The sequence below is a fragment of the Chelon labrosus genome (genome assembly GCF_963514085.1).
Source record: "Chelon labrosus genome assembly, chromosome: 21".
Classification (NCBI taxonomy): Eukaryota; Metazoa; Chordata; class Actinopteri; order Mugiliformes; family Mugilidae; genus Chelon; species Chelon labrosus.
In genome coordinates this window covers 4,541,582-4,562,365 of record NC_140354.1, presented here as the reverse complement: position 1 = coordinate 4,562,365, position 20,784 = coordinate 4,541,582, and the positions used below count along the sequence as shown (strand labels likewise).

Below are 20,784 nucleotides of genomic sequence, written 5' to 3'. Positions count from 1 at the left end.
TTTATTGCATGTGTGTGCACGTGTGTGTTTGGACACAGACTTTTTGTAGAGGTCCTCACAACATAAATCATTTAATTTCAGTAAGAAGATTTGGTTTAAGGTTGGAGCAAAGTTATATTCCATATAATCTCTTTCAAAGTCATGTAAAAACTACACAGCATGAAAATAATAAATCACTTAGTTTGATTGTAACTTAGTTGTCACGTGATGTTAGGTACAAACAGATCAATTATCACACAAAACAAGATCTATTTTTAAAATGTCATCACATTTTCTTATTCAACAAACCATAATACTCTTTACCATCACCCCTCACATACAGTGTCATCCATATTCCATTTTAATAAATGCATTTGACCCCTTCTAAGTACAGTGTCCTTAAAATATACAGTCCCTGACAAAAGTCTTGTCACTTATCCATTTTGTAGAAACAACAGTTTATAACCTGACTTTTAATTAATCCATTGGTTTTAGAAATGGCTCATATGAAAGCTGAAACCCTCCCAAATTATGTTTGATATACTAAAATAAATTTGCTTCACTGAAGAAAGATTGATCATTTAATGAACACAGAAAGGTCAGATTTTGGCAAGACAAAAGTTTTGTCGCCTACAGAAAGTAATGTGAAATTGAACAAATCATTTACTTCAAATACAAAAATATGATGCATAACATCAGTGAATTAAGTACTGGTGCTGTGAGATCCATATTTAATATCTTGTATGACTTCCATGAGCTTGAAGGACTGCATCCATGCGGTTCGACAATGATTCATATATGAATCATTGTCGAACCGCATGGATGCAGTTCATATATGAATCATTGTCGAACCGCATGGATGCAGTCCTTCAAGCTCATGGAAGTCATACAAGATATTAAATATGGATCTCACAGCACCAGTACTTAATTCACTGATGTTATGCATCATATTTTTGTATTTGAAGTAAATGATTTGTTCAATTTTCACATTACTTTCTGTAGGCGACAAAACTTTTGTCTTGCCAAAATCTGACCTTTCTGTGTTCATTAAATGATCAATCTTTCTTCAGTGAAGCAAATTTATTTTAGTATATCAAACATAATTTGGGAGGGTTTTAGCTTTCATATGAGCCATTTCTAAAACCAATGGATTAATTAAAAATCAGGTTATAAACTGTTGTTTCTACAAAATGGACAAGTGACAAGACTTTTGTCAGGGACTGTATACATAAAACATCACCAATCAATCAACAGTACCAGATAGAGGACATTATAAAATATGCAAGAATTAAAGAAGATAATTTTTGTAATGTACAACCTTTATTGATTTGTCCATCCGCTCATTCATTCTTCTAATTTTCCCTGAGCTGGCCAGATTCAGATTATTTGCAACCAGTTTGTGTATAATATATATGTAAATCTTTAATGTTTCAGTCGTTCTCCACCTGCTTCTCTGAAACGCTCAAGGATTGTGTTTTGCATCTTGACTTAAAATAGTGGCTAATTTTGCTTGCCAATGAAACCGGAAGTTCGTTCTAGGTTATTCCCTTGGTCATTCTCTTGCAAAGTTTTGTTACTAAAGCGTTTGCAGTGATTTTTGGCGTGTGGACGTGAACTCGGGCTTTTAAAGGCCTCTAGCATTTCCAGCAGCGCGCTTTGAGTCTGACTTTTCTGCCTGTACCTATCTTGAAAGCTTTATTTTGAATGCCCTCACCGGATGTTTCAGTGTGAAGTTATAGTTCGCATGGTAAGCATAAGAGCATTTTAAAGACATGTTAGGGCAGTGGCATGTTTTCTCCAGGCACATTTTCAGTTTACTTTTGATTTGGGATTGAACCATACCTGTCAAGTTTTGGATTTAAAAATAAGGGAAATTTTCCGGCGCCCGCCGCAAGCAGTCCCACCACCCCAACCAAGCTCCAGTATCCCTTATATCAGGGGTGCCCACATTTTTCTGGCTTGCGAGCTACTTTTACAATGACCAAGTCAAAGTGATCTACCCGTATATATATATATATATATATATACATATACACATTTTTTTTTAATTGTCATATTAATAGTTGTTACAGTGTTAAAAGCTCTATCCATCTTTGTTTTTATTTTTATCAAGAAAAATTGGTGCACTGCACCTTTACAAAAATAGCGCTGTCTCTTTAAGAAAGACGGTAGTCTGGAGTTGTTGCGTGGCTGTGGATGTGTGCCTCTGAACTGAGGGCATGTTGCAACTATAAAGTAAAAATAAAGATGAAGCTTTGTCTTGCTGTTTGTTTTGGAGTTGCAATGGCTGCATGTTTTAGACTAACATAAAAAAAAAAATAATAATAATAATAATTCAATGGCACGTGATCTACCCGCACTACCATCGCGATCTACAGTACCTGTAGTATGCTACTGCAGGTGGCAGTTATCGCGAGGCTAGTGACAGAGCTCAGATTGGGAATATTTTTTTTTTTTTTTTTTTTACTCCGCCCGGGCCCGGGGTATTATTATTTTTTAATAACGCATGTTAAAATACGGGAGATTTACGGGAAAATACTAATACGGGAGGACGGCGGGAAAGAAGGGTAAAATACGGGACTTTCCCGGCCAAAACGGGATACTTGACAGGTATGGATTGAACCCTTTTTTTATTTACCCTATTTTGTTCAACCGAAACACATTTAAAACCAACAGAGCTGCAGTTAAGGTTAGTGGCCCCTGGACGGCGCTAAATCGGTACAAAGATTCATTTATACAGTCTATGAAAAAAAAAAAAAAAAAACACTGGGACATCCGGTACAGACCTTCAAAATAAAACCGCCACCGCAAGCACAAACTGCGTGCTGAGGAGCTGGTCACGTGATCGTGTGCGTTTTGGTACGAGGCGGTGAATCATCTTGCCGCTACACTTCTTCTTTGAAAGGTCAGCCCGGAAGGCTTGCTAGACGATGATGTTGCGGTAAATCAAGTGAGTTGAATGTCTTAAATTTGTTTTTGTTTTGTAAACGGACATTTAGCTTAGCAGCATTTCCGCGTTCCGTCACATTGCTTCCTGCCTCTGTTTATTTGAGACATTATGTGGGTGTCTCATCTACATGTTTCTTCACGGTGTGACAGTTAGCAAGCAACTTGTTCAGAAACGAAGGTAAGTTAGCGATTGTAAGCTAACCGGTGTAGCTAACCACCGTTTCTATCCATTAGCTGACCATTATCTATTACGTGTTTCTTTATTAGAGTCGTAACAAACATATCTGGTTATTGTTTTCTGTCTGACTTGTTTTTTTTACTGCGGTTGACAGCGTTAAGAAGTTAGCTTGCTAACAGAGTCAGTTGTTTGTTTTTAGCAGAAGTGAGGGAAGGTCGTAAACGAAACTGAATCAGATGTTTTTGAATCCCGTAGTTTTCTCGGTAAGGCCGAGATGATCTGTTGTGCTTAACTCATGTTCATTGTCTACGAGTATTTAAAGAGATAATTGAAACTCACTCAGCACCGACTGACTGTGATTCACTGGGCTAACAAGGGTCCAATAGTCTAATATGATTTATTTTATTTTTTTTTAAAAACACTGTTTTCTTGTTTGAGACACTTATTCTGCCAGAACCTGACTTCATAGTGCAAACATTCACCAAAACCTACTGTTAAATATCCTTTTCAGGAAGCACATTTTATGTCTTGGTCAGTCTAGAAATCTGAGTCGTGCGTCAGGCTTTCATACACCAGACAGCACAAACAAAAACAAAAGTATTAACCTAAAACTACAAACTAAAGGGTACGACAAAGGCTTCTGTTCTAAAAACCCTGTCATAAGCTGTTTATCAAAACCACAGTGAAGCGTGGGAAGTCATGGGACTCCATGCTGTGCAGAGAGGCTGGTGGAGGATAGTTAACCTCTGCTGTTATCTATCTCCAACTTGGCAATCACACACACAAGGTGCAGAGCAGTGTAACCTTCCGTGAAAGTCCATTATAGTGAAACTAATTGCGACATAATTCCTTTTTCTAGCTGTATTTTTATGATGAAGATGTCGTCCTGATGAAGACAAATTGGCTGAAGTTGATATGTTATCATCCGAGTTCAGTCAATTGTTGTGACTGACATCTTGCTATCTCTCTTAATTATAACAAAATAATCCTTCTTGAGGAATCAACTTCTCATTTGACTCCATGATGCCTGAATCTCCAATGAAAAGCCTCTCACCTTGCAGGGGGAGTTTCCTGTCTCACACCAGGAATGTCGGGTGGAGATTACAGGGAGCTCGGGGGCAGCCTCCCTGCCATCGCCTCCCTGAACGCTTCCTACTCCACGTCGCTGTCCATCCCTTCGCCCTACCTGTTCGTGCCTCCCGCAGAGCGTAAGGTCATCTCGGACGTCCGCCGCACCTTCTGTCTCTTCGTGACGTTCGATCTCCTCTTCGTGGCTCTTCTCTGGATTATTGAGCTGAATGTGAGTCTTCGTCTGGGCTCGACAGTCAGAGGACATTTTTAAAGGCGTGTTTTCATTTTAGAGTTTTGGTGTTTTTTGTGCCTCACGCCAAATACAGTTAAAACTCTGTTTGCTGTGTTGTTCTGCAGATCTCCAGCTCAATCTGGGACAGCTTAGAAAAGGAGGTCGTCCGATATACCTTCAGCTCTTCCTTCTTTGACATTGTTGTAAGTGGGTCAATCCAGATTTGTGCATATTTGAGTTTAATTTCAAGCTTTTATGTTTTAAAGTTTAGATCATGATAAGTTGTTTCAAAAAGTCTTGTGCTCTAGCCCTCTAGCTAAACGTCAAGGTTAGTCACACATTTGAATTTACTGACACACGGGAGACAATATTTGCAAAGTCAACACGTGATATCATTAAATGCTTTAGCTTATTCTTGTTTTCCCTTCCTCCCTCCTTCCCTCAGCTTCTTGCCCTGTTTCGTTTCCTGTTTCTACAAGTGGGTTATGCCGCTTTTCGGCTGAAGCACTGGTGGGTCATCGCGGTAAGTCACCTCAATCGCAGTAAAAACACACTGACAAAATAAAAGCCTCATTTTTTTTAATTCTGATCTTCTCTGCTCGGCAGGTTACCACTCTGGTGACCAGCGTCTTCCTCGTTGTGAAGGTCATTCGAGCTAATGTGAGTGTCCCACGTCTGCTAATCTGACCCTTCCACGCGTGTGCATGTGTGCGGTGCAAGCGCATCAGCTGAAACCGCTTCATCTTTTTCACTTCTGCATTTACGCTGGCGATCGTTCAGTCTATTTAAACAACGTTCTGATTAGAGGTTTTATGATTTTACAGTGGTTTGCAGCAGAGAATTAAACACATGTTCTTATCTTTAGTATCCTTCACATCAGATGCAATTGTATAGAATTCAATAGACCTTTTTGTACGTTGCCACTTCTGCTATGGAAGCTGAAACAGTAGCCGTTTTAATATGCTTCTGTGTCGGTATGACTGACCCGGTTTCTGTCTCTTAGGAACTCCTGTCCCAGAATGCCTTTGGCTATGTTTTACCCATCAGCTCGTTTGTGTTGGCGTGGTTGGAGACGTGGTTCCTCGACTTCAAGGTCTTCACTCAGGAGGCCGATGACGAAAGAGGTGAGTCATAAACGCCCGGCCAGTTCAATCAGCCCTCTGCCAAAAATCTCTCTTTTGAATGTTTTTCTCTCTTGACGTCAGCGTACCTAGCAGCGGTGAACGCAGCATGTGAACGAGCCCCCATGATCCACCCCCGCGCTGTTTCAGACGGACAGTTCTATTCTCCGCCCGAATCTGTGGTTGATTCAGGTGATTTTTCTCCACTTCCTATTTAAGTTCCTGTTTAATAAGCCTCAGTGGGTTCAACCTTTCCAGTGTGCAGCAGCCGTTAATTGACTTTTGACCCTGAACTTGTGTCTGCAGACTCTGAGGAGGATCCGGATGAGGAGGGTCTTGGGCGCAAAGCTGTCACTGCTCAGGTCTGTATAATCAGCTCTGCTAGCTGCTCTCTATTTGAAAACTCCCTGCTATTTTCCTGATTTTTCTTTTCCTTCCCTCACTCTTATTCTAGGAGAAGGAGTATGTCCGACAGGGTCGAGAGGCCATGTGTGTAGTAGAACAGATCCTAGCGCAGGAGGAGAACTGGAAGTTTGAAAAACATAATGTAAGTTTATTTTGATGAGCCCCTCTAAGGGCACACTGGCTGACTAAAAGATCATGTCAGGAACTGAAGAGTCCAGTGCTTTACCTCTTACCGCTATGTTTTTGTTAAGCACATAATGCACACTCTTTAGTTTTAATCAATAGTACTCTCTACACTGGAACATGTAACAACATGTATTGCGTTATATTTTGAAACTTCACATCATGGTGACAGACTTCTTTTATAGTTCATGCAACCAAAATCCAACTGTTGAGTGCACTTTTCTAACAGCCTTGGGGAATGCTGGAGTTTGACTTTATTTATGTTTTTGTCACGAGATGAGTAATCGGAAAAATGCTGTTTAAATGCCAAAATCTTTATCCAACAGACAGCACACATAGGATCATTCTTCAGCAGCTTACTATGTATCTTGGTCACAATTCTTTCCAAAATCTAGGAGCAGGAAGGTACCATCAAAGAGCTTCTGCTAATTTTGCAGAATACTAATGTGGATGAATGTATTGTTGTCAGATATAACCCTTAAAACACTTATAGATCCAGGTTAATCCAGTTTGTCTTGTGAGACAAATGTTCTGTACGCTGAAAAGCAGTGAGGAGATTTTTTTAAGATATTTGTCAGAAGGTGGTCAAACAGGTATGTTAGATACTGTACCAGCTCCAAACTGAAATCGAAACACAAAACTTGCCGCGCCACATTTTCCACTGCAGGGATGTATTTTTCTGAATGTGAAATCCTAAAAATAAAAATAAATGTAGTCTATATTTCTTTGCTGGAGTAGTGCTTTAGTATTCTAATTGAATGAATCATGATTTCGGCTGAAACGAAGCAGGAACTGTCTAAATATTCACATGTTTTGTCTCATGACAGGACATGGGGGACTCTGTCTACACTCTGGAGATTCCTTTCCATGGAAAGACTTTCATTCTGAAGGTACAGTAATGCTCTGTGTACACACACTGAAACTCACCAGTGACTCACAGGAATCAAGTTCACCAAACTGTTTTGTTTTTTTTAGGCTGTTTAATGACGTCTTCTGTCTCTGTGGCATTTTATATATGAGCCTAATTTCCCCCTGTACACTGTTAGTGTAGCTGTTAGATTATCAGACTTACTGGCAGTCGGCTTCCATAATTCCTTTTAACACTTTGTTATAGCCCAGTACAGCTTACAGCTGATGGGCCTGTACATATTTAAACAACGCCAGAAGGGTATAGTGTTGAAATAATCCAGAGTAATTGGACGTTAAATTAAATCACAGGCTTTGTTCTGTCACGATAGCTTCACAGAGGCCACGGTCCTCTTAGAAAGGATTCAGGGAAAGGGAAAGTCTTCTTGCATGTGTAATTTCCCACAGAGGAAGTGTGTTGTTCACAGGATGCTCTATAACTGAAGGCAGTTTGAGGCGCTGTGTTTTCAAAATGGTCCACCACTTTATCTTGTGGGTTTACAGCTGTAAATGATAAACAGGGAAACACACAATCAACACAGTGTCATATTTGCTTTTTCTTCTAGACACACTTCTAATAAGTTATTGATTAGTTTGACCTAGAGGCTTATTTGGAAGATTATAGAATCTAGGTCAGTCTTGTCTTTTAAATTCTATCTATTTATCTATGAGCTCATGTATCAGAAGGTGGAAGTGACATTTATAATATGAAATTATAGCAAAAATGTATGTTTAAAAATATTGAATATACTTTAATAATAACTAGGGCCGGGACTTTAACGCGTTAATTAAGATTAATTAATTACACAAAAATAACGCGTTAAACATTTTTTACGCATTTTAATCACACTTATTTTTGCACCGCGGAATGTTTCTCACTGGATGAGTTTCGGCGGACCGATTATACTGGAGCACCAACTAGCGTTCATTACTTCAGACAACAACAAACCACAGTGAACATGAACGAAGAAGCTGATGAGACCGCTTTGGTTGGCCCCGTGGATGGGAATTAATTTTATTTTTTGAAACCAGCTGTTGGTAAATCAACAAAGTCTGTTATGGCTTCTGAAGCAACAGAGAGATGTTTTCTAGAGTAATAGTCAGGGTTTCCAATGTTCTGAATGTACTTGAAAGTATTGTGTTTTACTTAAAAAAACATAGTTTACAGAAGGTCTACCTACCTATAGGGTACCTGAATTTCTGAAATGTAGGCTACTATATTTCTAAATATGCTATTGCTACACTTAATGGCAAAATTGCACTGGTCTGTTGGACTTGGTTGAACAAAAATAAACAATATTTTGTTGCTGAAGCTTATGTATTCAGTCATTATTCAATGGTATACTAAAAATCCATATGAAAAAAATTACTTCTCACTGTTCTCAGGTCAAATATTTATATGCGATTAAAATGTGATTAATTTCGATTAATTAATTACAAAGCCTCTAATTAATTAGATTCATTTTTTTAATCGAGTCCCGGCCCTAATAATAACATACACTCACTTGCCAGTTCATTAGGTACACTAGTGTTAATGAATACATCTTCGAATAAGAGTCCTGCAATACATCTTAGCTTCATGAAAGCTGTGGTATTCAACATTTGTTTCAAATAACTTAAGAGCTGTCGATTCAACTGTGTTTTCATTTTGGAGGCTGTGGTTCGTGGTCCTATTGAACTTTATTGTTTTGTGTCGACACACGTTTCTGTTATTTAGACCACCATATTTTAGTCAGTGGTGCTGTTAAACTGTCTTAAACTGTGTTTAACAGCACCACAAACCACATCCTCCAAAATGGTTATCGGTTGATTAACCAACTCTCTAACGTCGTTTCAACATAAACTGACATTAGAACAAGGGGAGTTAGTACAGAACTGTTGAATGCATTTGTTTTCACGAGTGTGAATGAATTGCCATACGTGTGTCTGCACTACATGACTGATAACAGTCTAGTTCTTATCAGATATATATCAGAATATGAGTCTGATAACATACCATTTGAATTTCATTATGAGGCATGTTTTTAAGCAATACAGAGAAAAAAAACTGCCTCCACATGCAACTGGATATTCCTCCAACCACTCAGAGCTATTTTGTTGTAAAGAACTTCAGATGGCGCACATTACATGGATGCCGTTAGTCTTCTGTCCGTCACTGCATAAATCCTGCTCTAATGATACGACTGGCCTGGCAGATCTTTGTCGGAGCATGACCAGTTCCCAACGGAGCCTTTCAAATCCAACTTTCCAACTTCCAACAGGGAAAGTTAGGCTGTCTTTCAGGCTTCCGGCAATTAGCATTTTAAAGGAATGCGTAAAAGTTCTTCCTCCTACACTCATCTTCTCAAGACATATCCTCTCTCTTTTTCTTTTTTTTTTTTTTTAAACATCGATTTGAGTAATAGTTGTTTACTATTATTAGCTCCAACTCCAACATGAGCTGCTCAGTTCCAGTAGCCAGCTCAGCTGACTAGCCACAGAATAGTGGAAAAGTGGCATTTTAGCAAGTAATTACAGATCAGTGCTCATGCAGTATAAATGCATAGCACTGGGTAGGCTCTGTATTGATCTGTTGCAGAAATGTAAACCGCTCTTAATGCCAGCCTCAAAACGGAAACAAAACGAAGAGGTGCTGTTGCACAGAACTAAAAGGCGTTGCAAGCCATTATGTTACTTCAGCCTTATGTTGGCAGTGCAAATGCAAACCATAAAAAAAAAAAAAGTCTTTGGAGACTAACAATAGCTACAGTGTAGTCTAGATTCAATTTCTATTGCCAAAACACTCTGCATGTCCTTTGTGGGCTAAGATATCAACTGTGTTTCCTTCATTATAAAATATTTGCACAGTCAATTTTTCAAATATTTTAAATCCTGATCCTTGTTTGCCCTCTAGAAGTCCTTTTCGACGCCTTCTCAGAGTGTCAACACAATACTTTGTAAATCTATGCTTTAAAATGAAAGTCATGCCATCAACTTAAGTTGATTGTTGGTGAATATATCTGAATACTGCTTTGCTTTGTTTCTACACAGATTTGGCTCCAGGCTTTACAGCCACGGTCTTTATAATAGGAGTGATGCACTGAACCGCAAATCCCAAAATTGTACAAGCACGCTGTGTTAACTAGAACCATCTGTGTGCAAATTATTTTTCCCAAGATGATGTATGAAAACAATTGTCTATGAATCGAGCAACAATAACCTCATTGTTAAGGTGTGGAAATCTCTGTACCGTGGCGGGGTCTTCTAACACGACAGCAGTCATAAACATGCACATGAGAACTGGTTTTGAAAATGGTCATCACAAGTTAAAATTAGACGTTTGAATTCTCCAGTGCTGACCTCTTCCTAAAGGCGACAGTACAGAAAACAGCTGTCACTGTAATATCACACATACGATGGAATATGGGTCAAGGGGACACGCAGTCAACGATGAGCTGCGATATATTACACATATTTATGTGTTTCACAATACTTAACTGGATAGATTTGTTTATAGCCTTGTTTTTGTCATGTTCAGGCCTTGATGCAGTGTCCTGCTGAGCTCGTCTATCAGGAGGTGATCCTTCAACCAGAGAAGATGGTTCAGTGGAACAAAACTGTCTCTGTCTGCCAGGTGACCAGTCTTTCTGTTTTTTTTCTGTCATCTTTCAATGTTTGCTTGGGCGCTGCTAAAAAGTGATATTGTTCGGTGTCTTCTCCTCAGATCCTTCAGAGGGTTGACGACAACACCATGGTATCATACGATGTCTCCTCTGGCGCAGCAGGGGGAGTCGTGTCAGCGAGGTACATCAGCACGGCAACCGGCTTTAATATGTGACATTTTCTCATTGTCGTCTTCCTGTCTTGTCTTTTTATCTCAGCAGGACTTTAGGTCTGAAATTAAGTATATTGATTGCCCAATTGATTCTTCTCACTTTAGGGACTTTGTCAATGTTCGGCGAGTGGAGCGCAAACGAGACTGTTACATGTCTGCTGGCATGGCAACCAACCATGACGTCAAACCTCCATGCGGTCGCTACGTCAGGTCAGACCATGTCTCTGGCTGGACCCCTTGTCACTGATCCTCTAAATTAGAACATCATATCGATCTGATAAAGGGCACTAGTGTTAGTTTAACTTTCTGTCTTTTTTATTTTTATTGCTGTCAGGGGAGAAAACGGTCCAGGAGGATTTGTTGTCCTCAAATCCAGCAGTAACCCGTCCGTCTGCACCTTCATCTGGGTGCTCAACACAGACTTGAAGGTGAGGAAATGCACCCTGCAATGACTCCAGAATTTTTTTTTATGTTTAGGCCTTGATGGGATGATCTTTCTTTTTTTTAAGACTGGTAAAACTGGAATAATCTGTATTTGGAGAAAGAACATTTTTGCAGCTGCAAATAGTGACAGTGAAAAAACTGAGCCAGGACAGAACACATGGCAGTGGCTTATAAGAAGTGACTCAGTATGTAAGCCTCTAACACTTAAGCCTCAAAATGTCTGCCTGAACTTTTTTTTTTATTTTTATTTTGACTATTAAAATGGTCAAAATATCCTGTGAGGAAGAGCGTTTGACCATTTTTCCATAATACCTGGAATTTTCCATATCTGGCAGTTATTTACAACTTGTAGTTATATGAGTGTAATAACCTCCTGCGAACACTTCACAAATTAACCAATTAACACTCTTTTTTGTGTCTCTTCAGGGCCGCCTGCCACGCTACCTCATCCACCAGAGCCTGGCGGCCACCATGTTTGAATTTATGTCCCATTTACGCCAACGCATCACCGACCTGCGACCTTCTCACCGCTCACACCACCACACTTAGGACTGGAGGGCTGTCCGGCAGTGTCGCCTTCGGTTGGGAAGTGTCACTACTGGTTTTTTAAAAAGTTTTTTTTTTTTTTTGAACCCCAGAAACAGACGTAGCAGTGTCCCCAGTGACGCTTCTAAGCTCAGTGGATCTGCTACATAAATGAAAAGACTGCACTTCTAGGACGTGTGAGACATTTACCATATTTCAGGCACATGAAACCGGGAGGAATGCGGTTATCAAAGACTATATTCCGCCTCATCATCAAGGTTTTTTGAAGATCACATTGTATTTTTGTGTCTCTTACCATGCAATGGATCCTGAGTCGGAGTAGACTTTAGTTTTAATGGACATGGAAGTGATCTCTCACTGTGGGCGTCTCACTGTTTTGTTACAAAAGCCTGACTGAAGCAACTGTCTCTGAGCCTTATCACAATGCACAAATTGCCCGCTGTTGTGTTTCTGCTTTCTTTAAGATATTTTTGCGTCTCTTTTCTCTGCACCATTTTAAATATTTCTCTCACAGCCATATTTAGGCAGTACACTTCACGGCCATATTAACAACACTTCAATGGGTGAAAGCTATTTTAACACCGTTTGTTCACCTTTGCTACACTGTGAAAGATTCAGGGGAGGCTGCTCTGCTGTCTGGTCACCACTAGAGGGAGACACCACTAATCCACTCAGTGAAGGTCTTCTGGTTTTGTTTGCAAAAAATCTATCCGCTAACATTTAGTCAAGTGTTACTGTAGGGGTTTTAATATTGATTATATGTTGAGATCAGTGAAACCACGAGTCAGATCAGGGGGCTGTTAAGAGTCGCCGAAGACACTTGAAGATGATAAAGTTCATAAATTAGGATACTGTATACTTATTAAAGCTATCATTGTGCCAATAACCTCAAGTGGCCTTGTGGCAAAATAGCTGAACTCATTATTTGTCATCAGAAGTTTTTACTGTGCAGTACAAAGCATTACGCAGTTTTAACCATGAAGAAACGTACCATCCGGACACAGTTTTGCTTCAAACTCTTCAAGTCAGTGTTGTGATGTACCTCAAAACAAATATCATGGTTCATTACTGAATCTGTTATGCGATAGAGAGAGTTGATCTTCCTTGTGCTCTTCAGTACTGAAGCACGACACTGCTTGATTCAGTTGTTCTTTTTAAAGGACCTTATTTCGGGGTGTATTTGTGGAAGCTGTAATCGCAGTCAGACATTATGATGGATTTTTAGCTTCTGACTGTACAGAAGGAATGTCAACTGATAATACTGCTATCAATAATGTGGTGCCTTTATCACAGTAACATTACATGTCTGCCTTTTCTTTTCCTCTGCATTTCTTTCATGCCGTTAAATCAATGCTTAACACCTTATACAAAGGTGCATTATATACGTATGAAGCCTGCTTATAAGTCACTGTTTTCTTGAATAGTTTTTGTCTGTAATGGTTCACCAAACATGTTAATTCAAAGCCATCACCACTGACCAACAGTTTTTACTGAGTCTTAACCAGTGTCTTATGTCTAATAAAATATATCAAATCAGTGCAGTGTGAGTGACTCCTGATCGCCAAGTCACCGTAGTTTCCGTGTATGTATTTCCTTGCCTTTAAGCATAGCAGTGTTTACGTCATGAATGCTGGTGCCGTGTGACTTGAGACGCTGTCACATGTATGACACCCGTACAGCTGCAAAAGAGCCCACAACTAAACTCGTTAGAATTAGGCTAGAGGCCTAGTCACCCTCCAAGCCTGGCTGTCACACACTCCAGCATAGTTAAAGCAAAAGTCTAGTGGAGCTACTGACTTTTTTCAAACAGAGGTTACTATTTATGTCGACTCATTTCTGTAGACAATACAATTAAATGATCTTTAAATCAATGTAGCCATGGTAGATGTGTTCCAGAGTGTGTAATCAGACCTGCTCTCCCAGAGGAGATGTGGTGTCCCCAGGGCAAAACACAATGCTTAGGACAAGCAGTGGAGCAGCTCACATGATTGTGCTGTGACTGTCTTCTGAGGCTGTGGGTGTGTGAATAAGAGTGTTTTTTTAAAAATCGATGAGAGCACGAGCATCTCACTGCTCTCATTGTCCTCAATGTAAGGCTGATGAGAAGGGCTGCTCCTCTGCGCGGACGGGCTCTGGCCGGTGATCTGGAGGGCAAACCTCTGCTGGACGTGGAGCAGCTTCGAGGTCCTGGAAAATGGGCAGCTGAAAATTAGGTAGAGTTCGGGGATCGGTTTGTTTTGTAACTTTTTTTTTTCTTAAACTTTCAAGTGGATCACATAACACAGATGTCTTTTTTTTTTTTTTTTTTACTTTGCCAGTTCTTTTGTGAAATAAGGTCCTCTTTGTAAAGAATCTATTGAGCGCATCCAAGGAGGACAGCTGCATTGTGGAGCCACAGCAAACCAGCCAAGTTCGTTCAGATCCGTCTTTGTAGTCTGAAGGAAGACCATTGAAAGAACAGCAACACCACTTCCCTCTGGATTTTCTGCCTCCAGCTGACTGTTCTTAACAATGGGTGCCACCTTCAAAAAGTGCTGCATGCAGTTCTGCTGCTGCTGCTGTGTGGCCGATGAAGATGATGAAGATGAAAAGCAGCCTCTAGTACCGTAAGATGAAAGGCCAGGAAAGAGAAAGCTGATCACCACATACCACATAGCCATTCATTGCACAAGTGTAGAATAGTAGAAAAAAAAAAAAAGAGTGTAACCATCAGACTGTGTGTTTAAAATCTCTTCATGCATTGGTGTAATAACCGCTTGTGTGTGTTGGCCCACCACACAGTCAGGATCCGTTGGAGTACTTCAACCGTGAAGTCCAGAAGCGTCGAGATGAGGAGACCAACCTGTGGAGTGAGCCTGGGGACCCCAGCCACAGTGAGAGAGAGGACGACCGGACGCTTTATTCCCTGCTGCAAGCCAGGAATAAGACGCGCATGGGATCCACGGTATGTGAGGGCAGGGACACAACTTAGATTTGAGGTTTTGTTCATTTTAAATAAGGTGAATAAGGCGGACACCAACTGATGCAAAAAGACTGAACTATATGGGAGTACAGTGAGAACAGCTATAGGTTAGCAGGTCACATGTCCAGAACAGAAGAACTTTAACCGCTGTTAATGGTAATGTCTTTAATTGTTTGTCTAGGGATATCGTCGTCTGAGCGTCGACATCGAGGCAATGAGAGACACCCGACGAGAAGTCAGAGAGAAATGGAAGACGATCCTGGAAAACCTTGGTGAGGCCGGACACATGACAGGTGACACAAATCACCCACCGTAGATACTGAGGTTATGCGCCTTGTTTTCCAGGTTTCATGGCTGAGGCCGACTCTCTGCTGACGGTGTCCGCCGGTGCCTCACATGACCGCATGCGTAACGCCCCGGCAGCCCGTGACCTGCTTCATACGCTCCACTCTGAGACCTCCGTCTTCAGCAGCAGGGAGCCGCCGCCAGAAAGATATCTGTTCATCCTGGTGAGAGCGGGGGGGGGGGGGGGGGGTTCTGAGCTGCAGCAACCTTTAGCTCTGAACTCCCTCAAGTGACAGGGTTCTTGCACATGGAGCTTAGGTTTAGCTAGTGCTTTGTCTGAAGTTTGCCTGCACAAAGACGTATTCCTGTCCTAACTATGAGTAAAAGGGACACAAAGTCAGGACGAACCACTTGTGAATGTGAATTTTTCTACACTAATCGTTTTGGTAATCGTTTAAGTATTAGGCCTCTCCTAGGGGTCACAAAATAAATCTTAGTGGAGTAGGAAAGATTTAACTTTTTAACTGATTTTAGAAAGAGAAAGGTCAAAGGTTGACAACAGAAAACACCCATATATCCATTACTTTATCTTGCTTAAACCAGCCAGTCTTTCTTTACATCCCCACAGGATCGTCTCCTGTACTTAGACATAGCTGAAGACTTTTTGGCGAAGGCGAGGCGCTTCTACCCTCCAACGGATGATTCCGACGAGGAGACGCCGGGCCTCGGCTTCAGCCTGCCACTGCTGCTGGCCAGGGTAGAGGCCATGAACGGAAGAGGCGACGGAGACGAGGACGAGAGCGAACGAGATGACGGAAACTTGAGCGACAGATCCTAAGACGTGGCTGGCTGCAGTAACAATAAACACACGGCAGGGGGCAGTAGTCCTCAACCCTGGAGATTCGGATGACTGAATCTCACAGCTCTACCCTTCAAGTGTTTCTTGCCTCAAATAGTGCTGCTGCTGCTGCTGCTGCTGCTGCTGCTTTTTGGAAGTTTCAGGCTGAACTAATACTCCTCCTTCTCCCTCAACAGCACATCTTTTCTGTTTTCTCTAGTCAAAATCGGATTTCTGCTTCACTGTTACACATGTGTCGATTGTATGTGTGCTTCTGTGTGGCAAAGAGTTTTTATTAAATTCCCAGCCTGTTCATTGTTCATTTGTTGTGAACCTCCAGGGTAGCGATGTTCTTTTGAGCAGAGCCTCTTTATATTTTGTCCTATGATCATCAGCACTTGTTTCAGTCAGTCACATGATCGGTAACAGCGCTGAATAAACAGCTCATCTGACATCTGATTTGACCAGAATGTATGTGTTTGTGTAATCAACACTTTTAACTCCTTCACTACTGCTTTTGTTGGCATCAAATTGTTTGGGGAACAGCAAAAAGGAAATGCACTGTAGTTGGTACTGTATGTTGAACTTTTCAGTCAGTCATGTGTGTGTGACTGAGAGGACTTTCAGGTGAAGCATGTTAAGGTGTTTATCCTCTCCAGCAATTTATCGACAATGTGAAAAGATGTATGAATGCATGTGGCAGCCTGCCATGAAATAAAGTTCCAGCCTTGAGCCTCCTGCGTCACTTGTTGATTTAAAAGTGAAACAAAGAATAAAAGAATTCGGCTTTTAGCAGTCTGAAACTTAAACAGGATTTGCTTCGTGGAATAGAAGTTATCTCGGAAGCAATGTTTCTTTTAAAGTGAAACACTAGAGTCCGCTCCCACGCCTTCACGAGGCCTGACGGCTGTGCACCCGTGGCTGGCTCATACCGATCCGCAGACAGTCCACAGATCCTGCTCTGGTGCGGCCTGTCTGGCTTCTGAACACCGCCCCCCCCTGGGAGCAGGCTGGTTTGCAAGATGGATGGTGACGATGGTGTTTTGGTGGTCAGCTGCTTGTTGTTGTTGTTATATAAGAGAGACACTCTGGTGAGGGCACATGTTTGAGCACGGCACCAGTCTGATGGCACGGTGCCTCACACACACACACACAAATACACACACAAGTAGCCGATAACACTAGACTGTGGCGCAGATATGAAGATAGTCGAGCTAGAGATTGTGCAAGAATCAATAGAAAGTTAACTTCCCCTCAGATTCGTCTTACTGTTAACCGAGCACACTGTGGCAGGCTGACCTGGTGTAGGAGGCTCTTCTCCGTCTCCCCAAACTCATTGTTCTGTCTCATAAAATCAGATATACTCCTGCACTCACAATATTTTGCCATATTTACGACTCCCAGACAGACCCGGGCTTTATCCTGCGGTTGCCCTTCCACTGCCTCTCCCCAACCCAATCCCTGTCTCTTTCCCGGTGACAGCTCATTTAAATGTCACTTCGCAGCAGCTGGGGCTGTGTTGTTATGCAAGACTATGTTCTTCCTCGTGTGGAGGAGGCAGAGGGCGGGGGGTTGGGGGGGTGGGTGATCACTCTGACAGTCCCGTCTCATCACTGCTCACCTTTTACAGACCCTCCACGCCCCGGTCTTCATTAGCATAGCACGACTCTGGAAGGTGAAAGCCACCTGATGTCCTTTTGCTGTTTTTGCTTGTAGGTATGCATGTAAAAATCTACTAACTGAAAGCATCACTCTGTCTGCTTTGATTTAAAACCTGATGGCTTCACATCAAGATTCTGTTAGACCTTGCATAGCGTCTTACTAGGTTTCTGAAATGGCATTCATGGTTGTCATGGTGTCACAACATGACCGAATGGGCGACCCCAGGGATGCCTACGGTTATCTCTTGAGCGACACTGAGAAATATTTTGTGCAGTGTTAACCGGCTGGGGAGTTGCTGAAAGAAAAGTGAAGTACAGTGGTAGCATAAGACCTTAAATAAAAGTAGAAATAATTCACACAAAGTGAAGAAATACAGTCAGCCAGCGGTGGATTATGACTCGACACACATCTAACATGGCGCATACTGTTCTCATAACTCCAGTACATGTGGAAAATCCTGGACATTTGATTGATTGCTCATGCTTCTCGTCACTGGAAGGTTCATAGTCCATATCTGATATCTGATATCTGATGATATTAGTCCCTGATGTGGATGAATGAGTCAGAGACAAGGACTGGTAGTAACATCACACCAGCAGATAACTGTCAGAGGTGAGGGTGTGCATGTGTGTTCGCTTCTTCGGTCTGTAACCTGAGTTGATTGTGGCCTGCGTGGCGCTCTGTCACCGAGGTAATGAATCACTGGGGACGAGGGGGGCTCTCGCTGCTACTGTGAGACAGCACGCTGTAATGAGCAGGTTTTGAAGTTGTCAAAAGGCCCAGCTGCTGAATGAACTCCTTAACTATATTATGTTTTTTTTAAAAAGCAGCAGATTGTGATAAAGATACACCATGAAGTTCTCAAGCTTTTCATCTTTTAGCTTAATCCGGATCCATACTTTTTTTTTTTTTTAACATACATGCCTTAAATATTCATTTTTTTCTGGAAAGAAGTCGCCTCACTCCCGTTGTTCCTTAATGGCAAAGTGACACTTGCCGTTTCATGTATATCAAGACCACAATCTTATTAAGATTCCTTTGCTAAGACTAAACCTGTCGTATATGATCTCCATGATAGTCTCTGTGATATTCTTCAACCATGATCCCAGCTGAAGTGGAAAGTGTTGGGCTGAGTGATTAAAGAGGTGACTGGACGTACAATTTGAGAATCAGAGGATTTTCAGCCCAATTACCCCTAACCCCTCCTCAGAGTAGCTTCCAGCTGTCCGGGAATGAGACACGGAGGACTTGGCATCGGGTGTCAGTACACACTGATTGTAGAGTGACAACATGAATCAGAAATAGCAGCAGAGCATCTATAAAAGTCGTGGACGGGCGAAGAGCACTGACATAGAAGGCACAAAGAGAGACAGAGACACTGGAAGCCTCCTGCCAGCTGCAGCATCACTGAGTCCCTGAACAAACATCCTCACCTCGGACACAAGACCGGACCTTAGGACCGATCAACGAGACCCACAGGAGGTGGTATATATCTGAGTATATCTGAGACAGATCTTCCCACAGCAGAGATGATGCCAGTCTGTACCGTGCTGGAGAAGCGTAACGGTGTGGTGGTGGGCGCTGAGCTGACATGCAGCGTGCGGGAGGAGAATAAAGCTCAGAGGGAGAGCTACAGCGCTGACTGGCACAGTGTTAGTCTCAAGACTCAACCTCAGGACAGGTGAGGCTAACCACAGCTCCCTTTAATGAGTCACCACTGAAAGAAATGGTTTCAATTTCATTCTGGTTGTGTTTTAAAATCTTTCTTACTATCATAAAATATGTATTTCCCTCTACTCAGTTATCTACTTAACAATTCTTCAAAGTATTGTCATGTTGGATGGAAATTAAAGACTAAATTAAAAAGTTAAATCACCACGAGCATTCCCGTAGTTTCTAACTTTAACTTTTCTCTGATACCCACAGACAGACCATGAACATGAATGATGATTCTAGAAGGGAAACTCTGTCTCGGCAGTGGCAGGCCCGTTCCCTAATCCAGACTTGCCCCTCTGGGGTATTCAGGGTGGGCACTGTGGAAAGAGGGGTGAGGGAGCACCAGCTCCTGCCAAAGAGAAACACCCTCCCCTTGCCTATCTTCACCCCCGCAGAGCTGGGTGTCAGGCTGGGACGCGGGGCCCCGCACACCGAGCAGGACCTGCAGCCGTTCCCCACTCCAGACGGAGCCTGTCCCAGCAAGAGGAGCGTGGACGAGATCACGAGAGACCTCCCACCAGTCAAACCGACTCTCATGGAGTTCGCACCCAAAGTCCTCGGTCGTTCCATGTCCCAAGAGGCTCAGAGAGGGTGAAAAAAAGGACACAGGAAAAAGAAGGGATGTTAGGGAGAGACGACAAGGGTGACAGATGGGAAAGAATAGTCAATGAGCAGAGTATGTCAGGAAAGATTATGCCAAGCTGTATATAGGTCTATTTGTTGTGACATTCATCATAAACCCTACATAATGTAGAATTTTAGCAATCTAAATGTCACGCTTTGTCGTTGTTGGCATTTGGTGGTTGTGGTGTTAGAAATGGTTCTGTGGAGGTATTTGCATTGTAACTGAGACACATCGTGTGTTCTCAGCTGTGCCATGGGCTAATCCTTCCCTGTGCTGACCCACGGGCGCACCACAACCATTTCTTTTGCCTTTCTATTGTATTGAAAAGTGGAAATATCATCACAAGGTAAACAAAAGTGATCTTATGAGATGAATGGATGATATCTGCAATATGTGGTGACAGGTGGAAAACGACGTGCAAAATGAAGCCGGGAGGAAAGTGGAACAAAGGATGGAAAGAAGGGAGGGAGAGTCAGAGGGGAAGCGGAGGGGCGAGGGGTCAGGGAACATGCCTCGGACTTGGTCAATCTCCAGGGCTCCAGAAGCTCCTGCCAGACTCTGATCTGTGTGAAGAGGACAGAATGCTCTGGCGCGGTCACACACTGCGCTGCACATATATGTGTGTCCCTCTGTGTGTGCGTGTGTGTGCTGACACCTCTAATCAAAAGAAAACTAATAAGCCGTTCTTTACCGTATATTAACGGATCTGCCTTTGTAGTTGAGTGGCAGCTCATATTTACATCTGATAGAGGATCTGATGCTGTCACACCTAAGAATGCATAAGTTTGTGTAAATGAATTTGAAATGTGTGCACTGAAATATTTTCCTAGATATTTATTATTTTTACAAATAAAAGTTGAACATTTCT

General features: G+C 42.0%; 3 protein-coding genes across 5 annotated transcripts; all 3 read left to right on the top strand.

The window, feature by feature from the left end:
* Positions 1–2,758: 2,758 nt before the first annotated feature.
* Positions 2,759–13,444, top strand: stard3 (StAR related lipid transfer domain containing 3). 3 transcript variants are annotated; one of them, XM_084569910.1, is made up of 15 exons: positions 2,759–2,929; positions 4,168–4,406; positions 4,535–4,612; positions 4,855–4,932; positions 5,016–5,069; positions 5,413–5,533; positions 5,615–5,722; positions 5,837–5,892; positions 5,985–6,077; positions 6,946–7,008; positions 10,542–10,637; positions 10,728–10,807; positions 10,944–11,048; positions 11,173–11,266; positions 11,709–13,444. In XM_084569910.1, the coding sequence occupies exons 2-15, from the start codon at positions 4,194–4,196 to the stop codon at positions 11,829–11,831; spliced, it is 1,362 nt and encodes a 453-aa protein (XP_084426036.1). In that variant the 5' UTR covers positions 2,759–2,929; positions 4,168–4,193; the 3' UTR covers positions 11,832–13,444. The 3 variants fall into 3 exon arrangements, with proteins under 3 accessions (XP_084426036.1, XP_084426037.1, XP_084426038.1); XM_084569911.1 differs by having other exon boundaries at positions 2,759–3,106; XM_084569912.1 differs by lacking the exon at positions 2,759–2,929 and having other exon boundaries at positions 3,592–4,406.
* A 478-nt stretch (positions 13,445–13,922) lies between these two features.
* Positions 13,923–16,633, top strand: LOC311506763 (melanoregulin). Its single transcript, XM_084570828.1, has 6 exons — positions 13,923–14,041; positions 14,147–14,434; positions 14,610–14,772; positions 14,972–15,062; positions 15,136–15,299; positions 15,704–16,633. The coding sequence occupies exons 2-6, from the start codon at positions 14,340–14,342 to the stop codon at positions 15,911–15,913; spliced, it is 723 nt and encodes a 240-aa protein (XP_084426954.1). The 5' UTR covers positions 13,923–14,041; positions 14,147–14,339; the 3' UTR covers positions 15,914–16,633.
* A 2,092-nt stretch (positions 16,634–18,725) lies between these two features.
* On the top strand, positions 18,726–19,886 carry tcap (titin-cap (telethonin); the record flags this gene model as incomplete). Its single annotated transcript, XM_084570370.1, has 2 exons — positions 18,726–19,256; positions 19,502–19,886. The coding sequence occupies exons 1-2, from the start codon at positions 19,105–19,107 to the stop codon at positions 19,884–19,886; spliced, it is 537 nt and encodes a 178-aa protein (XP_084426496.1). The 5' UTR covers positions 18,726–19,104.
* Between the last annotated feature and the right edge of the window lie 898 nt (positions 19,887–20,784).

What these genes read in the sequence shown, in the direction of transcription:
- stard3 (XM_084569910.1), top strand. Translation starts at nt 4,194, where the DNA reads ATGTCGGGTGGAGATTACAGGGAGCTCGGGGGCAGCCTCCCTGCCATC. An exon ending in TCTGGATTATTGAGCTGAAT is followed by an intron (nt 4,407 to 4,534) that starts GTGAGTCTTCGT and finishes GTTGTTCTGCAG; the next exon opens with ATCTCCAGCTCAATCTGGGA. An exon ending in AGCACTGGTGGGTCATCGCG is followed by an intron (nt 4,933 to 5,015) that starts GTAAGTCACCTC and finishes TCTGCTCGGCAG; the next exon opens with GTTACCACTCTGGTGACCAG.
- LOC311506763 (XM_084570828.1), top strand. Translation starts at nt 14,340, where the DNA reads ATGGGTGCCACCTTCAAAAAGTGCTGCATGCAGTTCTGCTGCTGCTGC. An exon ending in GAAAAGCAGCCTCTAGTACC is followed by an intron (nt 14,435 to 14,609) that starts GTAAGATGAAAG and finishes CCCACCACACAG; the next exon opens with TCAGGATCCGTTGGAGTACT. An exon ending in GACGATCCTGGAAAACCTTG is followed by an intron (nt 15,063 to 15,135) that starts GTGAGGCCGGAC and finishes CTTGTTTTCCAG; the next exon opens with GTTTCATGGCTGAGGCCGAC.